Source organism: Apium graveolens, chromosome 9 (assembly GCF_009905375.1).
Source record: "Apium graveolens cultivar Ventura chromosome 9, ASM990537v1, whole genome shotgun sequence".
Taxonomy (NCBI): domain Eukaryota; kingdom Viridiplantae; phylum Streptophyta; class Magnoliopsida; order Apiales; family Apiaceae; genus Apium; species Apium graveolens.
Genome location: NC_133655.1, coordinates 188,639,999 through 188,664,237, shown reverse-complemented (window position 1 = coordinate 188,664,237; position 24,239 = coordinate 188,639,999). Strand labels below are relative to the sequence as shown.

The 24,239-nt window shown below is 36.7% G+C and overlaps 1 protein-coding gene across 1 annotated transcript; it reads left to right on the top strand.

The window, feature by feature from the left end:
- The first annotated feature begins 18,277 nt into the window (after positions 1 to 18,277).
- Positions 18,278 to 18,673, top strand: LOC141685793 (uncharacterized). Its single transcript, XM_074490879.1, has one exon. The coding sequence runs from the start codon at positions 18,278 to 18,280 to the stop codon at positions 18,671 to 18,673; it is 396 nt and encodes a 131-aa protein (XP_074346980.1).
- The last annotated feature ends 5,566 nt before the right edge of the window (positions 18,674 to 24,239 follow it).

Below are 24,239 nucleotides of genomic sequence, written 5' to 3'. Positions count from 1 at the left end.
TAAAAAATTATTTGCGTTGTAGGTGAGGGTGCATATGGTATTTCATGCTTTAAAGAATAAAAACCTGAACATAATAACAAAATAAATTTTATGGTTATTAATCCATTGAAAGCGCTTTCATCATCTTACTATCATGTCACTAGGGAAGTATAGGAACCCGATGAAGACTTGTATAGGGTATACTTTGAGAGCAACGTCGTTGATGCATGGGTCATATCCGAGAGCAAACCATAATCCTTGACCATCATTTTTAGAAACCCGTGTATTACTGCTGTAATGACTCGTATATTTTTAGTATTATTTAAATATGTAATTATTGAATAATTAAATAAATAAAATATGTATATGGGTTCTGTTGTAACACCCCCAGATCCGGGGTCGGGGATCCGGGTCATCACGGTCTTTCTTTCCACAATATCACTTCACTTAATTAATAATAAATAACCTTATGCTGTGACCCCACGCTAACACACACCACAACCCGTTATAGTCTCAGAGATGAAATTTAAATAAGTACAAGTCTTTGAATCCACAATTTAAAAGTTATTACAACCCGAAATGATTACTTGATAAATTTACAGTTAATTGCCATTATCTTCCACAAGTTATAATTATACATAATTGATTCTCAAAAGTAGATGGTCTGATCTACAATAGATCTACCTCTGCAGCTATAGCAGCTACAACATCAACGGGAAGACGCGGGACGCTTCCCACGCGCTTGCGCTGGGTCTGCTGGAGTCTGGCCATCTTTCCTAACTGTTGTTGTGTGATGAAGAAATAAAGCAAGGGTGAGCAGCAAGCCCACCAAAATAATATGTATAATAATTTACAATATATGAGCCTACTCATAATACTCATGAAAGTCTTGGTCAAAAGAAATGAACCAAGTTTGATATCTTAATGCGATGAAGTCGCAAAATATTCAGTATATATACATATATACTTTTCAAAATATTGGAAGTCCTCTTCCATGCATAATATACACAAAGTCCCAGTGTATAACTGTATAAAAAAATATCGTTGCAAGGTGATCTCATATATCTAACCTTGTCTCAACGTTTTTCTGAAAATCTTTGTCATTCATAAGACAATTATTAATTAGATATAAGTTTAAAAGATGAAGTTACCAAATACTTCACTACACTTATATCATTCCCAAATACTACTTGAACTACCACCGTTCAAGTTATAATCAATTTCAAAAGTTCATCCCACTGATGAGACCACAAGATAAGACTTGAATAGATTCAATCTTTGAAATATTATTGAATGAAAAAGTTATGAGATACTTTATTTAGTCCCGATATATATATATATCCACATATATATATCCCTTTAAACATTTCCTGGAACCTCTGTTATGCAAAGTATGAACAGAGTTTGAAACATCCAATGAATTTTGGAAAGGAAAAGAATTTTGGCATAAACCCGATATCTCGCTGATCAGGCAAAGATACCAATAAGTAACCTTTTCTACTAGTAGATGGACGAATTCCCCACTGGTCATCACCCCGGTCATAATTAAGACCTATGCTGGACTGCCACTCAGCCACTTATGCATTTGATGGACTCCCACTGAGCCACTTACACAATAATAGACCGTACCCCGGCCTGTCGCTTATGCCGACTCAATGAGAGGGGCTTACTTCCCGAACGTTGGGCAAGTAATCAATTCATTTACCAAATCTGCAACCTTGTTGCGAATATAAAATACACCACAGAGCCGGATTCCCCAGGTTTTGAGCGAGTATTTAAATCCCCTTAAAAGGAAGACCTTAAATATAAAAATGAGTTTTGGGATCCGCTCTGACTTTTAAAAATCATTTTGAAGACTCGAAAACACTTTAAAGAGTGTTTGGAGTAAGGCTGATTTAATGAAGTAAATCAGTCCCCAGAATATTTTAGAAAATGACTGAATATTATTATTTTAATAATATTCCCATAAAGAATAATCTTTATAAAAATAATTGAAGTAGAAGTTTTAAAACTTATACTTAAAACGAATATTAAATAACCAAAGATATACTTATATAAAAGTATTATCTTTATTTGAATAACCGAAAATAAGTTTGATTATTTACACCTTATTCTTTAATAAAATAAAGAATATATTACAGCACATAATCGGAGTCATAGATCCTCAAATGAATATTCAAATAATATTCATAAATAATATAAAAGAGTCATAAGCCTTCGAATGAATATTCAAATAATATTCAATAATAATATATAAAAGAGTCATAAGCCCTCGAATGAATATTCAAATAATATTCAAATAAATAAATAAAAGAGTCATAAGCCCTCGAATGAATATTCAAATAATATTCAGATAAATAAATAAAAGAGTCATAAGCCCTCGAATAATATTCGAAATAATATTCAATAATAAAATGAAGTTTAAAGTTATCGAATAAACCTTATTCGATTAATAGTTTGGAAAACTATAACCATATATATATATAAATATATATATATATATCCATATCCATATAAAATCTACTCGGGATCCTCGACTCCCGGTTTTAGAAAATATTTTCACCTTTGGGTCCCTATACTAAGGGTATATGCAAGATACAACTATCCTCTAGCATAGGTATTATCAAATAACCAACAGATATATATTTCAAGAATATAAAACAGGCATGCATATATACCATATCACATGCTACAATATATCGCAAAAATTTGCTAATAACAATCATGCAATATCACAAGATAATGCATATGCATACATTTACATCACAACAACAGTGTATCGGATAGAATACTTGCCTGAGCGACTGGGGGTTACGAATGGCTCGGGACGAGTCTGGTAACCTATAAACAACAAGTAAGTTGGAATTAAACCAAAGTCACTTGTGAATCTATACTTTAACTAACTTAGACTCTAACGCTTGTTTTGCGCTCACTGATTCGCTTAAGTCACTCGGGTACCCTCGGCTCCACCATTTTTAATAATTTAACCTTTACGAGTTTTAAAGCAATTCCTTCGCGAGTGACTTACCAACTGCCTAAAACACTTACCATAAATGTTTCATGCATTAATTAACCCTTTTTGGTCTTTAACCTACATTTCAAAGTAAGGCGAGGGAAAAAGTTTCGTTCGCGAAACGCCGTTACTTGAAACGGTCGTTTCTCCTAAACCGTAAATCGGAATCGAACGAACTACATATCAAAACGAAGCTCGTAACATGAGCTATCTAAACATGGCAGTGGTCACAATCTAGCAGGGGGTTCTCGGGTCCTAATGCTATGCACAAAAACAGTCCAAAGAAAATCGGACATTACGACGGCTATGTTTACGCGATTACCAATATTTATACCACTCCAATTCTTTACCAATTCACTACAAACCACCCAACCATCATCAATACATCAAACACAACTTATATCAAGGCAAAGTCAGTTCATAATCTCAAGGTTTTCCAACTTATTCAACCACAAACATGATCTACTAATCCATAACTTAAGATTCATTAACCATTAACCAAGATTCATATCCAAAATCACCACAAATCCAACCCAACTATCTAACATACATGGATCTTGCTATACATACATGGATATTTCTATATAGACATTAATCCATCCATAAACTCATCAAAACTCAAAGTTCAAACTATAAGTTAAAGGTGAAAGTTGTTTATACCTCCTTGAAGCTTCCTAACACAACCCAAGAGCTTTGAATGCCTAAAAGAACCTTGATCCTTGCTTGTATAACCTTAATCTTTCATAAAAATCCAAGAAAACTAAAGTTATTTCTTGAAGGTTACTATTCACCATCTTCTTCCTTGATTTATAGAAAAAGATTGGCTTGGAATTAGAAGCTTAAACTTATAGGAAGTATGTAACTTAACTAGGAGAAGCTAGGATAATTACCTTGCTAAATAATAAGTGGTGGAGCTTGGATCTTCAAATTTTAAGAAATGGGCCGAGAGCTAGCTTGGGAAGAATGATATTTTTGTGTTTTGTTTGATGAAAATGAAATGATTTGCTTGGTTGATTGATTTTTGTGTTGTTTTTGGTTAATGACTTAATTAACCTTTTTTTTTTGTGTGGTTATAAACCAACCACACCTCCTCCTTCCCTATGTCATGCTTGTGTCACCTTGCACATGTCATTATGCTCCCACTTGTCCACACCTTGTGGTTTGATGATGTCACAATCCCTGGCTTCTTGTACAAGCTTGTCTCTTGGTCACTTATTTGTTTTACGGTTCGCTTATCTTTCGTTCTCGTTTATCGTTTGAGGGATCATACCCGGGATCTTATTACTTAGGTTCCCTTAACCTTTCTCAATATATTATATTCCTTTTATGATCCTCTCTTATAATCCTTTAATTTAAATCCTTTTTATCCTGTTACCTTATACTCAATTCTCTCCGTATATTGTGGATTTCCGGGAAAAATCAAAGTGTTCGGAATTGGATTCTGACGATCTTTACATACACTTATATACCACATAGAGTACTAATAATATCCCATAAGATCAATAACAGAACCCCTACATAGCGTGGCATGAAAAGTTTTCTCATTCAGCAAAAACACTATTCATAAGGGTTTCAAAAATTCCCAAAAATTGGGGTTATTACAGTCTCCCCTCCTTAAAAGGATTCCGTTCCGGAATCAGATAGAAAATGAATAGGGATACCTTCCTAGCATTGCACCTTCTAACTCTTAAGTAAATTTTCCCACATTGTGGTCCTACCACCAAACTCTGCCTAGTTTAATAATCCTTCTCCTAAGCACTTGTTCTTTTTCACTCTATAACCCTTCCTGGTTGCTCCATATAGGTTACGTCGGGTTGCATATCTATGCGCTCATATGCCTCTATTTATCTGGCATCTAAATTACACTTCCTTAACATTGATACGTGAAACACGTTACGACCTGCTACATGTTCGGGGTTAGGGCTAGCTCATATGCTAACTTCCCAAACGTCTTAACATATCCAAGGGTCCAATAAATTGTAGACTTAGCTTTCCTTTCTTTCCGAACCTCATCAATCCTTTCCAAGGGATACCTATAACATTACTAGGTCCCCTATTTCATACTCTTTATCCTTTCGTGTCAAATCAACATACTTATCATGTCCATCTTGGGCTACTACCAGCCGTCCTCTGATTAGATCTATCATATCCTTGGTCCTTTGGACTACTGCGGGTCCGAGCATCTTGCGCTCTACAACTTCATCCTAACATAAGGGAGATCGACATTGTCTTCCTTCAAGGATCTCATAAGGCGACATCTCGATAATGACATATGATCTATTGTCGTAAGATAACTCAATCCGAATTAAGTGATCATTCCAAATTCTTTCAAGTCTATTACACAGACTCTCATCATAGCTTCCAATCATTAGAGCTCTTGCTTCTCAATACCCATTCTTTTCCAGTTCGTAATCGCTACTACCTTCCGTTTCTAATATTATACGGGTTATACTTTTGCTCGCTAGCGTTCTATAACCTTTTAATAACCACGTCAACCTCAATATCACGAATGTGTTCCCATTCCGCATACTACCACCACTTTATTACTCCTTTTTCAGTTGTTTCTATTTTCCAAAATTTGATCAATCAAATAGAAGTAAGGGAATTTGTTGAGAGATCACTATGATCATGAACACTTGTTATATCGCATAGTTAGTACAGAAGGTGGCCAGCCTTTAGTACTTGACAAGCAATTAAACAATAGATGGTATCCTACTAGGCTTCTATCACACAGATAGATAGTCATTCGGCAATACCTCCCCTTCTGGAAGGGTTGTCCTTCTCAGATTACATGAAATGAAAAGAAGAGAAAAGAACGAATTGAAGAGAATTGTATATTCATAAAAATTTTATTGCCATAAAATATCTGGCTTGGAATCTACCTCTGAACTATAGAGGTTTGTCATAGAAGAACAAAACATATATGTATTTATATCCGCATCAAGTATTATAGCATCGCATTTCACGTGCCTAAATATTTTCGCTATCCCGTCCATCATTCTATGGACCCATGCTCTTCCTCGAGCTTATACACAATTACCTTTGAAACTCCCTCGACATCGAAAATCGAATCTAGGATCTCATTCTAGACATCATCGTTACTAGAATTCTATGCTTGCACCGCAACCTTCCTCGTATAATAATACGACTCCCTATTGATAAGAAAGAATAATAATTCACTAGGTAGACACTCTACTTAATTAGTCTATCAATGATAACTTATACACTACCATGACCCGATTAGGGGTACTCAATCTCGACACCTATTCCAATACAACTCTCACGGTTGTAATCAGCTCGATACTCGCAGAATCATTGCTGCCTTACTATGGTCCACCACTGACCTACTGTAGTCATTCATTTTCCATGAAGTCTTAATATCTAACCATACGGAGTCCATACATGTCGTATCAAATACTTCTAAGGAGTTAACATAATCACCAATCATAATTCATGAAGAACACTCCAAACTCTGGCGTACTTTCATGACATGAAGTAGATAAAATTGCAGAAGAGTTTCAATCAAAGTAACGATAGCAGGTTAATACCATTCTTAATCATATGCCTTCGATAGAAGACTTAACTCAAAGGTTCGTTTAGTCCTTTTGAAACATGGTCCAGGCTCATTCTCAAGATAGTACCTCCTAAGATAGATTGCCCGCTCCTGGCGATTACACGAATTAAACCTTTACCGAACTACTATTACGGTTGGGTATTGCACAGTCATCAGAAGGAAGGTCAATCTTCCAAACCATAATACAACCTTCATAGCTTTAACCATCATCACTGTATTTCTTTGGCACAAGCGCCTATAATTATCCTTTTACCGTTAAAGTGTCGGCCACCTCTTTGGCCTTTCCTGATAGTAATAGTTCCTTATAATCAATGTCTTTTAACCACCTTCAACTAAATTTTCTACCTCATTTCAATCACAGCTTATGTGAAGATGTTTTCCTTAAAATCTGATGAGTAAAAAAAAATATCACCATTTTTCCATAAGTTATTGCCTCAATCTTTAGAGGTTAATCACTGTCACGACTGACTCTCAATCATACTTAGAACATCTTTTATCCTAGGCCCTAATTGCCCTGACAATTTCAACCTTTACTGGTTCGATCCATACTTTCTCGTGGTTTAACACGTGCCCCACTTGGCAACATCATAATTACGTCATATTTCCTTTATCATCATTTCTATTCTTGAGAATTTTGGATATTACCTTTTTCCTTATAAAACCTCTAAGGTTATCCTTCAATCGTTCCTCCTGTATTCCCTAGATACAGGGCATATCACAATACCATTTACTAATAGTAGAACCATTGTCTATATACTTCTGCAAAATTTCTCCACTGATTCTTAAAGGTTGTTGTTACCTTAACCCTTTCCCAATCATACTGTCAAAACTCATACTATCCCTATCAAGGGTGAAATGCCAACCTTTATGCATTCCCCTAGGATTCGTTTTAAGTTACCGATGTTCTATCCTTAATTCCACCTTTAAAAGGTACCTGCATCCTTCCATGGATAAATCAAGTCATATATCCTTGATAGATTATCTTATTCAACATTCCCCATCTCGATAGTCTATACCTCACTTCATAATAGCATCCTTATTCAAATTGAGGTCAATCCATATGGCCTCCAAAAGATAACAATGGTCATCCGCTTGTCTTGCCTAATTTGGTAACGATAACAAGGATGTTCTGGAAGATATTGGTCGTGTTCAACGTGAACTTCTTCTTAATAATTCCTTATTTACTTTTGTTGTTTATCTCAACAGTCATCTCACTGTTGGGATATCGTTCATACCTGGCGTCTCCCTTCCTGGGTATCAAGCCACCGGTCTTACACTTCACATTCTTGAAGGTTACTTCCTTCATCCAATTTTCCTAATTTCTTACTTCCTTGTCTCCTCAGTCTATCCGCGTCTCATATTTAACCTTCGAACTATCTCAAGTTTTCCTCAAATCCTCCCAACTTAAAGGGGATAAAATATACATAACTCTTATGCCTTCAACCATCAATTTAACTCATGGTGAATCACCCTTATCCTGACGATCACATACTTTTCTATTTCTATTACTACGAGTTCTTAGGGTTTCCTCATACCCAACTCCCTTATCGTTCCTCAAACTCTATTGCTGTTATATTCTTTTCCACTTCAATTTCCTTTTATTTTCCTTTCTCTTATCATTATTTCATGAACCAACACAACATAAGCATTGATTTCAAACATCCCGTCATTCTGGATTCGTGTCCTCAGAACGAATCTTGATAACTTTTATAACTTAGATTCATAATTCATCATACTCATCCACTTTTGTTCTAGCTCCAAAGCTTTTACACTATCTCCATAACCTTGGGAATTACTTTCCCGAAAACAATTGACTGAACTTAAATCAGTTTATTCTATCCTCTGGCTCCGTGCCTTTCTTGGTCTTTCACCAGCAGGTGGCCTCTCTCTTAGGAGGGTAAGTGATAAAAATAGTCTTTTGTGATTCGTCAATCATTTAGAATCTCAACTGATTCCTCTATTTCCTTTAGCCAGGCTATTGCCTCGACTGGGTCAACCTGTTCCTTGGAACTCTGAGAGCTTAACGACTTAAAGGTCATGAAGAATTTCCTACCGCATTGTTTCCTCAAGGTGGTGGTTGGGGATAATAGTCTAAGTTCTTTTAAGACAGGTCCATGAATTTCCGTATAGGAGTACCGTCTCGGGTCTCCTTTCCTTACTCGACTTTTTGTTTCCTTATTATGAAATGTTTCATCCTACTCCCCATAATTGGGGTCATCTTTTAATTTAAAATCCTCATTTTCCACTCCATTATGTCATGGGTTCCTTCTATCTTGATGGCGTCCTCCCTGACTATCACATTCAGGGTTTGCTCTAAATCTTATTCCTCAAACTAGCTTTCATCTAAGATCTCATCTTTAAGCTCTTGAACATTTGGAACCCAAATTCTGTAGGAATACCTCATTATTCCCTTCTCATCTTTCTCGGTATTAACCTCTTATCTATTTGTTGGCTCTCTGCCTTCATTCATCACTCTTTCTGGCACAATGTGTTCTTTTCCGATAATTCAGACTGTATTGCAATCTCAAACAGCCTTTCGGTACCGGCTCCGGTTACCTTCACTACTATTTCCATTTTCTCAAAATCTCTTATAAACTCTCCAAAAGACATCATCATCTTGAGTCTCTCCTTTTTACTAAGGGCATCAGCCACCATATTGGCTTTCCCCGAATGATAAAGAATCTCCCAATCATTATTCTTGATTAGCTCTAACTGCCTCCTCTGGCATATGTTGAGCTCTTTCTACGTGAAAAATGTACTAGAGCACTTATGGCTTAGGTAATTTTCGCACTTCTCTCCATACAAGTAGTGCCTCCAATCTTTAGGGTAAAACTATTGCAACGAGCCTAAGCTCATGGGCGGGGATATCGAATTTCATATTACCTTAATTGTCTTGACGCAGACGCGATTATCTTGCTGCGCTAAGAAGCACCCTAATTCCTTATGCGAAGCGTCACTTACAAATCACAAAATCTCCTTTTTCCATCCGGCAACGCCAACATAGGGGCCGTCACCAACCTTTGCTTCAGTTCTTAAAAGCTGTTCTCGCATTTCTCTGTCTATTCGAACTTCTCAGTCTTATGAGTAAGCCGCGTTAAAGGGGGCTACTATCTTTACAAATTTGAACGAACCTCTGGTAGTGACCGGCCAATCCTACCTCTGGTAGTCGACCCAACCAGGGTCATCAATTCATCAGTGGTCCTTTATCCAATCTCGTCAGGATCCTCCATGGGATCCTCCTCAGCAACTATCCCTTCTAGGATAACATCCTCAACCGCTACATCCTCAATATCAACATCATCCGGTCCTGCGTTAGGACACTCTATTGGATCCACAATCTGATCTCCAATTAGTAATAAAACATCATCGCGTTGATGTTCCTCAACTTCAGGGTTCGGAGTCCCGCTACCATATACGATAACGAACTACGCTTCTATCGCTACATTTATAAGGGTTCCCATAAGGGTTTTAACTGTCAGTACTACGTTAGGTAGTCCGACTATGAACTTGGCAAGAGTTCTTATTATCTTAGTGAACTTATTATCTTAACGTCCCATCATCTCTGAGGTTTATAACGCTTAGCTCTGATACCATTTCTGTAACACCCCCAGATCCGGGGTCGGGGATCCGGGTCATCACGGTCTTTCTTTCCACAATATCACTTCACTTAATTAATAATAAATAACCTTATGCTGTGACCCCACGCTAACACACACCACAACCCGTTATAGTCTCAGAGATGAAATTTAAATAAGTACAAGTCTTTGAATCCACAATTTAAAAGTTATTACAACCCGAAATGATTACTTGATAAATTTACAGTTAATTGCCATTATCTTCCACAAGTTATAATTATACATAATTGATTCTCAAAAGTAGATGGTCTGATCTACAATAGATCTACCTCTGCAGCTATAGCAGCTACAACATCAACGGGAAGACGCGGGACGCTTCCCACGCGCTTGCGCTGGGTCTGCTGGAGTCTGGCCATCTTTCCTAACTGTTGTTGTGTGATGAAGAAATAAAGCAAGGGTGAGCAGCAAGCCCACCAAAATAATATGTATAATAATTTACAATATATGAGCCTACTCATAATACTCATGAAAGTCTTGGTCAAAAGAAATGAACCAAGTTTGATATCTTAATGCGATGAAGTCGCAAAATATTCAGTATATATACATATATACTTTTCAAAATATTGGAAGTCCTCTTCCATGCATAATATACACAAAGTCCCAGTGTATAACTGTATAAAAAAATATCGTTGCAAGGTGATCTCATATATCTAACCTTGTCTCAACGTTTTTCTGAAAATCTTTGTCATTCATAAGACAATTATTAATTAGATATAAGTTTAAAAGATGAAGTTACCAAATACTTCACTACACTTATATCATTCCCAAATACTACTTGAACTACCACCGTTCAAGTTATAATCAATTTCAAAAGTTCATCCCACTGATGAGACCACAAGATAAGACTTGAATAGATTCAATCTTTGAAATATTATTGAATGAAAAAGTTATGAGATACTTTATTTAGTCCCGATATATATATATCCACATATATATATCCCTTTAAACATTTCCTGGAACCTCTGTTATGCAAAGTATGAACAGAGTTTGAAACATCCAATGAATTTTGGAAAGGAAAAGAATTTTGGCATAAACCCGATATCTCGCTGATCAGGCAAAGATACCAATAAGTAACCTTTTCTACTAGTAGATGGACGAATTCCCCACTGGTCATCACCCCGGTCATAATTAAGACCTATGCTGGACTGCCACTCAGCCACTTATGCATTTGATGGACTCCCACTGAGCCACTTACACAATAATAGACCGTACCCCGGCCTGTCGCTTATGCCGACTCAATGAGAGGGGCTTACTTCCCGAACGTTGGGCAAGTAATCAATTCATTTACCAAATCTGCAACCTTGTTGCGAATATAAAATACACCACAGAGCCGGATTCCCCAGGTTTTGAGCGAGTATTTAAATCCCCTTAAAAGGAAGACCTTAAATATAAAAATGAGTTTTGGGATCCGCTCTGACTTTTAAAAATCATTTTGAAGACTCGAAAACACTTTAAAGAGTGTTTGGAGTAAGGCTGATTTAATGAAGTAAATCAGTCCCCAGAATATTTTAGAAAATGACTGAATATTATTATTTTAATAATATTCCCATAAAGAATAATCTTTATAAAAATAATTGAAGTAGAAGTTTTAAAACTTATACTTAAAACGAATATTAAATAACCAAAGATATACTTATATAAAAGTATTATCTTTATTTGAATAACCGAAAATAAGTTTGATTATTTACACCTTATTCTTTAATAAAATAAAGAATATATTACAGCACATAATCGGAGTCATAGATCCTCAAATGAATATTCAAATAATATTCATAAATAATATAAAAGAGTCATAAGCCTTCGAATGAATATTCAAATAATATTCAATAATAATATATAAAAGAGTCATAAGCCCTCGAATGAATATTCAAATAATATTCAAATAAATAAATAAAAGAGTCATAAGCCCTCGAATGAATATTCAAATAATATTCAGATAAATAAATAAAAGAGTCATAAGCCCTCGAATAATATTCGAAATAATATTCAATAATAAAATGAAGTTTAAAGTTATCGAATAAACCTTATTCGATTAATAGTTTGGAAAACTATAACCATATATATATATAAATATATATATATATATCCATATCCATATAAAATCTACTCGGGATCCTCGACTCCCGGTTTTAGAAAATATTTTCACCTTTGGGTCCCTATACTAAGGGTATATGCAAGATACAACTATCCTCTAGCATAGGTATTATCAAATAACCAACAGATATATATTTCAAGAATATAAAACAGGCATGCATATATACCATATCACATGCTACAATATATCGCAAAAATTTGCTAATAACAATCATGCAATATCACAAGATAATGCATATGCATACATTTACATCACAACAACAGTGTATCGGATAGAATACTTGCCTGAGCGACTGGGGGTTACGAATGGCTCGGGACGAGTCTGGTAACCTATAAACAACAAGTAAGTTGGAATTAAACCAAAGTCACTTGTGAATCTATACTTTAACTAACTTAGACTCTAACGCTTGTTTTGCGCTCACTGATTCGCTTAAGTCACTCGGGTACCCTCGGCTCCACCATTTTTAATAATTTAACCTTTACGAGTTTTAAAGCGATTCCTTCGCGAGTTACTTACCAACTGCCTAAAACACTTACCATAAATGTTTCATGCATTAATTAACCCTTTTTGGTCTTTAACCTACATTTCAAAGTAAGGCGAGGGAAAAAGTTTCGTTCGCGAAACGCCGTTACTTGAAACGGTCGTTTCTCCTAAACCGTAAATCGGAATCGAACGAACTACATATCAAAACGAAGCTCGTAACATGAGCTATCTAAACATGGCAGTGGTCACAATCTAGCAGGGGGTTCTCGGGTCCTAATGCTATGCACAAAAACAGTCCAAAGAAAATCGGACATTACGACGGCTATGTTTACGCGATTACCAATATTTATACCACTCCAATTCTTTACCAATTCACTACAAACCACCCAACCATCATCAATACATCAAACACAACTTATATCAAGGCAAAGTCAGTTCATAATCTCAAGGTTTTCCAACTTATTCAACCACAAACATGATCTACTAATCCATAACTTAAGATTCATTAACCATTAACCAAGATTCATATCCAAAATCACCACAAATCCAACCCAACTATCTAACATACATGGATCTTGCTATACATACATGGATATTTCTATATAGACATTAATCCATCCATAAACTCATCAAAACTCAAAGTTCAAACTATAAGTTAAAGGTGAAAGTTGTTTATACCTCCTTGAAGCTTCCTAACACAACCCAAGAGCTTTGAATGCCTAAAAGAACCTTGATCCTTGCTTGTATAACCTTAATCTTTCATAAAAATCCAAGAAAACTAAAGTTATTTCTTGAAGGTTACTATTCACCATCTTCTTCCTTGATTTATAGAAAAAGATTGGCTTGGAATTAGAAGCTTAAACTTATAGGAAGTATGTAACTTAACTAGGAGAAGCTAGGATAATTACCTTGCTAAATAATAAGTGGTGGAGCTTGGATCTTCAAATTTTAAGAAATGGGCCGAGAGCTAGCTTGGGAAGAATGATATTTTTGTGTTTTGTTTGATGAAAATGAAATGATTTGCTTGGTTGATTGATTTTTGTGTTGTTTTTGGTTAATGACTTAATTAACCTTTTTTTTTGTGTGGTTATAAACCAACCACACCTCCTCCTTCCCTATGTCATGCTTGTGTCACCTTGCACATGTCATTATGCTCCCACTTGTCCACACCTTGTGGTTTGATGATGTCACAATCCCTGGCTTCTTGTACAAGCTTGTCTCTTGGTCACTTATTTGTTTTACGGTTCGCTTATCTTTCGTTCTCGTTTATCGTTTGAGGGATCATACCCGGGATCTTATTACTTAGGTTCCCTTAACCTTTCTCAATATATTATATTCCTTTTATGATCCTCTCTTATAATCCTTTAATTTAAATCCTTTTTATCCTGTTACCTTATACTCAATTCTCTCCGTATATTGTGGATTTCCGGGAAAAATCAAAGTGTTCGGAATTGGATTCTGACGATCTTTACATACACTTATATACCACATAGAGTACTAATAATATCCCATAAGATCAATAACAGAACCCCTACATAGCGTGGCATGAAAAGTTTTCTCATTCAGCAAAAACACTATTCATAAGGGTTTCAAAAATTCCCAAAAATTGGGGTTATTACATCTGTCAGCGGGTTATTGTTTTGTTATTAAGTATATGTGATTACTAGTGTATGGGATTGAATTGTGTGGTTCATTATTGGGTTGTATGATTTTGTTTCACTTTTAAAAGTAATTTTTTTGTAGTTTTATTTTCCATAAATATTTGGATTGTCTATAAAATTATTTTTATGGTTTTATAATTACAATAATTATTTTTGAGATTTTATAAAATTTAGAAATTAAGATTTCATCAGTTATTTAGCCATGTATGATTTTTAAATTGCATTTATTTGTAAAAAACCATATTTAATTCATGAATTATACAAAAAATTTAAAACTTTTATTTAATTAACTCCAGAATATTTTGAAAATTTTGGTACAAAAAGTGTAATTTTTTGATGCATCGCGATGTGCAACTGATTAGTTATTTTTCCAGAAAACGAACCAGAATTTTAGTAAAAGCAAGACAGATATGTGTTTACATCCTACTTTTTTAAAGTAATACGTGTCCCTGTGGTTGATACGTGGCAGGAGTAAATTTTTTTGTGCTTATTTTTCATTCTCCCCATTTTCATTTGGGGGCGACAGCATCACATAGTCTCCCTGTCCTTTGCTCTCTCAGAATAATCTCTCAAACCTCTCTTTCCCTCTGTATCTCTTACTCGTCTCCTTCTTCTGTTCTTCTTTTCTTTTCTCCGTTTCCCTGTTGATTCTGTCCGTCTTACTCTCGATTTATTTCGGTCAAGTCGGAAGACCTGCAAGTTGATATAGAACCAAAGATAACCTAGTGATCAGTCGACAAGCTCAGCAAGGTTCCAAGCGAAGGACTTGAGCATCAAAGTCGGATCCAGGATAGTCTGATAGTAAGGAGATAAAGTCGAGCATCCGAGTCAATCCAAAATTAGTCAGTGATAGTTATAAGCTCTGCAAGGCAAGTACCCCTGAACGAATCTTTTACAGTTCAGTATATATGAATAATTGTTTATTTAATTTACGTACTGGAACATAACGTTTAAGTTACGTATCCCCCATGTTTAAATATGTTTTATTAACTTACATTTTGGGGGAAAAGTGACTTCTGAAAATGCCTATCTCTAGATTGTGATTAAAACTGGAAAGGTTTTGGAAAGTGTGTTGTGATATAATTATTTTAAAAAAGAGAAAAGTATAAGTGGTTTTGGAAACTGGATAAAAACGGATCAGATATTGGATGGTTGCATAAGAGGCCCGTAACGGCCCAGCGGGTTTGCGTAAGTGGCTAAGTCGGTTGCGCGCCTTATTTAAACCGCTTAGTCCAGCGTGACAGAGACCTAGCTAGTCTCTGAGTTCCGGAACAGGTTGTGGTGGGATAGACTGATCAGCATTCCCTAGGATTCATCCAATTATATATCTAATTTTGATTTAGTGGTTCCCGTAACTGAACAGATGGTTTTGTGGTTCCCGTAATGGAATAGATGGTTTTGTGGTTCCAGTAACGGAACAAATGGTTTTGTGGTCCCCATAACGGGACAGATGATTTATGGTTCCTGTAATGGAACAGTGGTATTGAAAATGAAAATAACATGCTAAAAATTGAACTCTGGTAGTTATACACAGCACACGACTATTAATTTTGTTTTACAGGGCATGCTAGTTTTGATATCCAGTTTATACATATTTTACTTATTTTCTAACAAGTTATGAATTTTGTTCCTATAACTGCTTTAACTTAAACCATTTTACTAGTTATTCATATAGTGGTACTGTTGAGCAATTGATTGCTCACCCTTGCAGAATATCTTATATATGTATTGCAGATGCCTAGGAGTTTCTTCCGTGGTAGTGAGGGCAGATTTCCAGTTTCTTCCATGTTAGGCTCCTCTGAGGTAGTGGTGTTGGACCAAAGATGGTCTATTGAGTTGCTGTATTAAGTTAGTTGCGTCAGGATGGTTTATTGTAAGCCGGTGTTGCAATAGTTGTAAACTAAATCATACTTAAACCTGGAAAAGGTCTTGGTAAAGGGGTCGTGGTTATGTATAATCAGTGATTTGGATTATATGATGTTTATTAATATTGTTGGTGACGTCAACTCCTGACCCCGGGGTTGAGGCCGTCACAGTTGGTATCAGAGCTACAGGTTTGAGTCTCTGATTTAGGTTAGGAGTAGATTTAAAAGAGTGCAGGAAGGTTTATATAAAGGTAGAAGTCAGCAACTCAATCACAGGAGCGAGTCTAAGAGTTCGGTCGAGGGTTCGAGGGCGTAACCCTGACGTCTATTGAGAATTGGCTGGAACTGCCTTAGCTTAGAGTATGTCTCCTTCGTATACGTATTATTGGTAAGGTACAATAGAGATTTCTAGCGTTCCTCTCGAGAAAATGAGTCTGATTGAGAGAATTCAGCTTCTGAGCGGACCCTTGATGTGTCAGCTGGAGAGATGCCAACGTTATTTCTAAATATCGCATTTTCTATGTCAAGGAATGTGATTGGACCGAGTGTGTGACCTTGGTGAGTTTGGATAGTATGATAATAGTCAGTGGCTGCTATGACAGCCAAGTTTTGTGAAGTATGGGGATCATCACTGTTGTATAATCTTGAACCTTTCACGCCTTTCTTGAAATGCATTGTGTTTCCAAAGTAATTGTTTACCTTTTTATAAGTTGCTTGTTTTTACGTAAGAAAGTTAAAGCTCGAGTTAAGCAACTTAAGGTCTTGTTGATTTTATTATAAATCAGATTTTCCCTTCCTATTTTTGAATTTCCTTTTAAACATTATTTCTTTCCTCGGTGATTCTAACGGTTGACTGGGGTAAACAATGCATATGATTTGACTATTTGTCTGTGTGACAAAGGGTCTGGTGGGACGCCACCGATGTATGTGTTGTAAGATATGCGTTACTAGGACTGGCCATCTTATGTACTTGTATGGTTACTCTCAGTCATACCTATGTCTTCTTCTCTTGTCCTCCCTGTATCATTAATTCCTTGACTTTGAAATTTCATTTGAAGTCCCGATGCAATGAATTGTCAGTAGCTTTTGTAATTAGACAGTCCTGGTTATTGAAAGTAAACAAGAGTTGACCGTCTGGAGGAATAGAAGTTTTACATCGGGTTGCTACTTTAGAAATGAAAATAGTAGTGAGGATCCATGATTCGATATTGAAGGTTGCAGTTTTAGAAAAGTTGACTCTGTGGAAGATGGGTCAATTGTAAGAGATAAGAAGTTGCCTTGGGAGGGATGGTTGATGGGAACTCAGACTAGTACGTTAGCCATTACTGTGATTCTTAAGTTTAACTTGACTTACCAGTTTACCCTTTTTGGGTGGTGCCTAGTATAGCCCGTCTAGCTTTGCGGTATATGGAATTTGTTAATTTAATGGTGCTGGAAGATTGCACAGTTGTTGTTATATTGAGAGGGCATGCTATAATGTTTAGTACCTTTATATTCTAGTTTTATGCGCAGTTGTTGATTCTGCTACCATTACCGTTGCTATTGTTGCTAGTGTTACTAATCTAGATATCTTTTATAAATGGATCCTAAGAATAAAGACATGGGTATTTTGATTGGGCAGCATTTTCCTGACACAGGTGCACCGTTTGAACGGTGATATTTTTGTTATACATTCTCGTTATGTTTTTGAATAAATTCCCTGTTATACTTCAGGAAAATGCCACCTAAGAAAGCTACCCAGTCTAAAGAAAATAGTAGTAGTTTGGCGGAGGGTCCAGTTATAAACAAAATTCTAGACTTGTTGCGCCAGCAGCAGCAACAACAGTTGCAGTTAATCCAACAGATTCAGCAGTAACAACATCAACAAGGAGAGCTAAACCAAACTACTAGTTTTAAGTTCTTTCAATCTGCTAAGCCCCGGGAGTTTAAAGGTCGAGTGGATCCTATTGTCACCAGAAATTGGCTTAAGGAAATGGAAAAGGTATTTACCCTTACGCAAGTAAGTGATGATCTTAAGACCGATTATGCTAGCTACTATCTTAAGAATAAAGCAAATTATTGGTGGGAATCCACTCGTGCATTGGAAGAAGAAGGTCTTGTTCCTTGGACAAGATTTACAGAATTATTCTTGGAGAAGTATTTCCCAGATTATCTATGGAATCAGTTGGAAGTTGAATCTTTAGAATTGAAACAAGGTGGAAGAAGTGTGTTGGAGTATAAGGCCGAGTTTACAATATTGGACCGATTAGTTCCTAAATACGTAAGTATAGAAACTCTGAAGGCAAAGAGGTTTCAACAAGGATTGAAGCTTGAAATTCGCAGTGAAGTTGTGGCATTGCAACTCAAGGCCTATCCTTCTGTAGTTTAGGCCTCCTTAGTAATTGAGATTGATTAGAAGCTAGCCGCTCGAGAAAAGGAGATAGGAAGTGAAAAATAGATCATGTAGGAGAAATGCCAGGTCAGGAAGGACCTATCCAGAAGTCTCATAAATAGTTTGGAAGGAATAGGGATAAAGAAGGTAAAGGACAAAATTTTCTTTGAACGGGCCTAGTAACATCTCAATCAGTCCTAACCAAATTAAGTCGGTCAGGTCGCTTGTATATATCAAAATGTAAACAATATGGTAAAAAGGCATGGTGGAGTATATAAAGCAAATGTTGAATGTTTCAGGTATGGACAGAAAGGACACTATGTGTTAGATAGTAAAGTAGAAAATTCAAGAGTCACAAGCTATGAGTGTGGCAAGGTGGGACATATTGTCAAGAACTGTAGAAGTGTTTTTCGAGATATCATAGGAGGTAGTGCATCAAAAGGTCTGATATCCTGTACACCCAAAGCTAAGACTTATAATAGGAGGAAAAGGTCCACTGCTCAAGACCCTGATAAGGAACCAGATGCATCCTTCCTTAATTTCATACATGTTAAGGTATTGAGTGGCAATAGAGTGTTTAAGTTAATTACGTGTAGTATGAAGTTAATGTTGGAGTTTTTAAATGAACCCTAAATTATAGAAGTGGTTGATCGAGGCAAAGTACCGGTAAATCAGTCCTATCCCAAATACCCTAGAAATATTAGAAAATTCTTGTACGACTGACCTATCACCTTTCAAGATAAAAGAGATTGATATAATTTTAGGAATAGGTTGGGTGTGTGTCATAGGGAAATGATTGATTTCCGGAAGAAGCAAATTGTAATGTTTACGGAAGTTAATATTAGGATGAGTATCTGGGGGCATAAGCAAGAATGTAAGGCATAATTAGCGCATGTCGTGGCTATCAAGAAGGAAGCACCTAAGTTGGAATAAGTTCAACCAGCAAATGAAATCCCAAAGGTTTCACCCGATGACTTACCATGATTACCTCAGAGTATGAGATTGAATCTCTCATCGGTTATTGTACAGAGTCGGGCTGGTGTCAAAAGCCCCGTATCATATGGTCGGTATGAATCAAGTGGTTAGTTAAGGAAACTTCAAGATTGTGGGAAAAAAGGAAAAATGAGACAAAATGTGTTCTGTATGGTGCACTGATGTGGTTTATGGAAAAGAAGAAAATGATAAATATATGCAGTTATGTACTGATTATTAGAAGTTCAAAAAGTTGACGAATGGGATAGATAATCCCTGCATAGAATTGACTATTTATAGGATTCAATTAAAGGAGCGTGTTGGTCCTTGAAGGTTGACCAAGAGCAGGTTACCGTCAGTTAAGAGTTAAGCCTGAGGTCATACTAAAGACCTTGTTCAGAATAAGATAAAGACATTACGAGGTTTCGGTGATGTTATTTGAATTGATAAATGTAACAGTCCTCTATAGGATTATATGGACGTAGTGTACAATGAGTGCTCGAGTAAGTTGTAATTGTATTTATTGATAACATCCTTGCCCATTTAAGGACTAAAGAAGGCCAAGTTGAACACCTGAAGAGATGTATGTGAAGGGTTGAAAAGTAGCAATTGTATACTAAACTTCAAAAATATGAAATTATGGTCAAAATTGATTATGAGCCACGATTGTTAGAGTAACTACCAACCAAGCAAGGTCCATTTAGGGACAGATGTCTTGAGTAGAAAAGAAGGATGGAATGTGATTAAGATTACTAAGGAATTAGTAAAAGAATTGGAAAGAGTGAAAGTTGGAGTTCGAATACCTGAAGGTGATAAGAAGTGAAGATTTGAGATTACTTTCCAGCCTTAACTGATAGAAAGGAGTAAGAGGTGTTCGAATGTTTGGAAACTAAGCTGAAAATGAGCATCGCCTTTCATCCGTAGACGAAGGGTCAAAGTGAAAAGACAATTCAGACAATATAAGATATGTTGAGAGTATATATTTTGGATCTAAAAGGAAACTGAGGTAATCATCTACCATTGATTGAGCTTTTCTATGTTAATAGTTATCATGCTAGTAGGGGAATGTTATCTTGTGAAGCCCTGCGTGGACATAAGTGTGGGTTCCCTCTATTGCGAGAAAGTGGGATTAGAAATGTTGTTAGGTCCTGTAACACCCCCAGATCCGGGGTCGGGGATCCGGGTCGTCACGGTCTTTCTTTCCACAATATCACTTAACTTAATTAATAATAAATAACCTCATGCTGTGACCCCACACTAACACACACCACAACCCGTTATAGTCTCAGAGATGAAATTGAAATAAGTACAAGTTCTTGAATCCACAATTTAAAAGTTATTACAACCCACTATGATTACTTGATAAGTTTACAGTTAATTGCCATTATCAGCCACAAGTTATAATTATACAATATTTAGTTCCCAAAAGTAGAATGCCTGATCTACCAATAAATCTACCTCTGCAGCTATAGCAGCTACAACATCAACGGGAAGACGCGGGACGCTTCCCACGTGCTTGCGCTGGGTCTGCTACTTCCCATCATGAACTAAAAGCTTTACTTAAGTTCTTTAACTAATCAACAAGTTTTACAACTCCAAACACATCACAAAACCAACACATCTCTAAATACTCAATAATAAATCTTCTCATGAACCATACTAAACACAAAAGCTCTAAATATACTAAAGTAGGGCTAGGGTTTGATATTATACCTTTCTTGGTGAGTAGGAGTAACTAATTAGCTTGGAATCACCCTTGAAAGTCCTTACCCAAGCTTAATCTAAACAAAAACTCAAGAACAAAATTTTAAGTTCTTGAAAAACACTATTCACCCTCTTCTTCCATGAATTTTAGGAAGAGATTGTGAACGAATTTGAAGCTTAAACTTATAGGATAGCTATATTTATGCATAAGGAGTCTTAGATAATTACCTCACTAATTAATGAAGCTTGGAACTTGGATTTTGGTTTTTTTCTTCTTGAAATGGAAAAGAGGCCGAGAGCTTTTCTTGAAGAAAAGTGAAGTCAACTTGTGTTTTGGTGAAATTATTTGTTGGTTGGTTGTTTTTGGCTTTTGTTTTAATTATTTACCTTTTAACCATGGTGATTTTTGTGTGGTTCTTAATAAACCAACAACACACTTCTCTTTGGTCATGCTTAGGTCATCAACCCTATGTCATCTTCACATGCTTGTCCTCTTCTTATTGGTTTGATGACATCATCCTCACTAATCTCTTTGATTAGCTTCTAATTACTTGGCTAATGACCGCTGATCTGTTATACGGTTCGCTTAACTTTCGTTTTCGTTTATCATTTGAGGGATCATACCCGGGATCTTATTACTTGGGTTTCCTTAACCTTTCTCAATACATTATATTCCTTTTATGATTCTCTCTTATAATCCTTGAATTTAAATCCTTTTTATCCTATTACCTTATACTCAATTCTTTCGGTATCTGGTGGATTTTCGGGAAAAATCAAAGTGTTTGAATTTGGATTCTGACGATCTTTACATACACTTATATATCATATAGAGTACTAATAAGATCTCAGAATAATAATAAAAGAACCCCTACATAGTGTGGCATGAAAAATTTTCTTATTCAGCAATATCAGCAAAAACACTATTCATAAGGGTTATAAAAAGTTCAAAATTTTGGGGTTATTACAGTCTCCCCTCCTTAAAAGGATTCCGTCCCGGAATCAACTAGAAAATAAATGGGGGTACTTTTCTAGCATTGCGCTCTCTAGTTCCCAATTCGATTCTTCCATATTGTGATTCTGCCATAGCACTCTGACTAGCTTGATTACTTTGTTCCGAAGCACCTGCTCATTCTTATCCATAATCTTTACTGGTATTTCCACGTAAGTCAGATCTGGTTGCATATCCACCTGCTCGTACTCCACTATGTGCCTGGCATCCCGATGATACTTCCTTAGCATTGACACATGGAACACATTATGAACTTGTTGTAGGTTCGGGGGTAAGGCTAGCTCGTAAGCCAACTTCCCAATCCGTCTTAGTATCTCAAAAGGTCCAATGTATCTTGGGCTTAGTTTCCCTTTCTTTCTGAACCTCATTAACCCCTTCCACGGGGATACTTTTAGTAGTACTAAGTCCCCTACTTCATACTCCTTGTCCTTTCGGGCTAGGTCTGCATATTTCTTTTGTCTGTCTTGGGCTGCTGCCAGCTGTCCTCTGATGAGATCCACTATGTCTTTGGTCCTTTGGACCACTTCGGGTCCGAGCATCTTCCGCTCTCCTACTTCATCCCAGTATAAGGGAGATCGACACCTTCTTCCGTACAGGGCCTCATAAGGCGGCATTCCGATACTAGCATGAAAGCTATTGTTATAAGAAAACTCGATCAACGATAAGTGATCATCCCAACTTCCTTTAAAGTCTATTGCATAGACTCTCAACATATCTTCTAGTGTCTGGATGGTCCTTTCACTCTGCCCATCCGTCTGGGGATGGTAAGCGGTACTCATATTTAACTTGGTCCCCGCACATTCTTGAAAGCTCCTCCAAAATCTGGAGTTGAACCTGGGGTCTCGGTCTGAGACAATGGACACTGGGACTCCATGTCGCGTCACTATTTCCTTAAGGTAAATGTCCACCAGTCTATCGACTATGTATCTCTCATTGATAGGAATGAAATAAGCTGACTTTGTCAGTCGGTCTATAATCATCCATATGGCATCATGGTTGGCTTTCGTCCTTGGTAAACCGACAACAAAATCCATGGCTATCTATTCCCATTTCCATTCGGGAATCTCCAGGGGTCGTAAAAGTCCACTGGGTCTTCGGTGCTCTGCCTTTACTCTTTGGCAAGTCAAACATTTGCTTACCCATTCTGCTACGTCCCTCTTCATGTTGGGCCACCAGTAATACTCCTTCAAATCCCTATACATCTTGGTGCTTCCCGGGTGAATGGAATATCTTGAACTATGGTTGTCATCCAAAATCTCGTCTTTAAGCTCTTGAACGTTCGGAACCCAAATCCGGTGAGAGTACCTCATTATCCCTTTATCATCTTTCTCATTATGGATCTCTTCTCCAGTCATTGACTCTCTGCCTTCATTCATTACTTTCTCTTGGCACAATATGATCTTTTCCAATAACTCTGGCTGCATCGAGATCTCAAACAGTTTCTCAATTCCGGTTCTGGTTACCTTTACTTCTATTTCCATTCTCTCGAAATCCTTTATCAATTCCTCCGAAGTCATTATCATTTTGAGTCTTTCCTTCTTGCTAAGGGTGTCAGCCACCACATTGTCTTTCCCTGGATGATAGAGAATCTCACAATCATAGTCCTTGATTAGTTCTAACCATCTCCTCTGGCGCATATTGAGCTCTTTCTGCGTAAATATGTACTTGAGGCTCTTATGGTCTTTGAAAATCTCGCACTTCTCTCCATACAAGTAGTGCCTCCAAATTTTTAAGGCAAAAACTATTGCCGCGAGCTCAAGGTCATGAGTAGGATATCTAATCTCGTATTCCTTCAGTTGTCTCGACGCATACGCAATCACCTTACCGTGCTGCATAAGCACACACCCTAATCCTTTGTGCGACGTGTCACTATATATC

Coding starts and splice junctions, on each gene's coding strand:
- LOC141685793 (XM_074490879.1), top strand. CDS start 18,278: ATGGAAAAGGTATTTACCCTTACGCAAGTAAGTGATGATCTTAAGACC.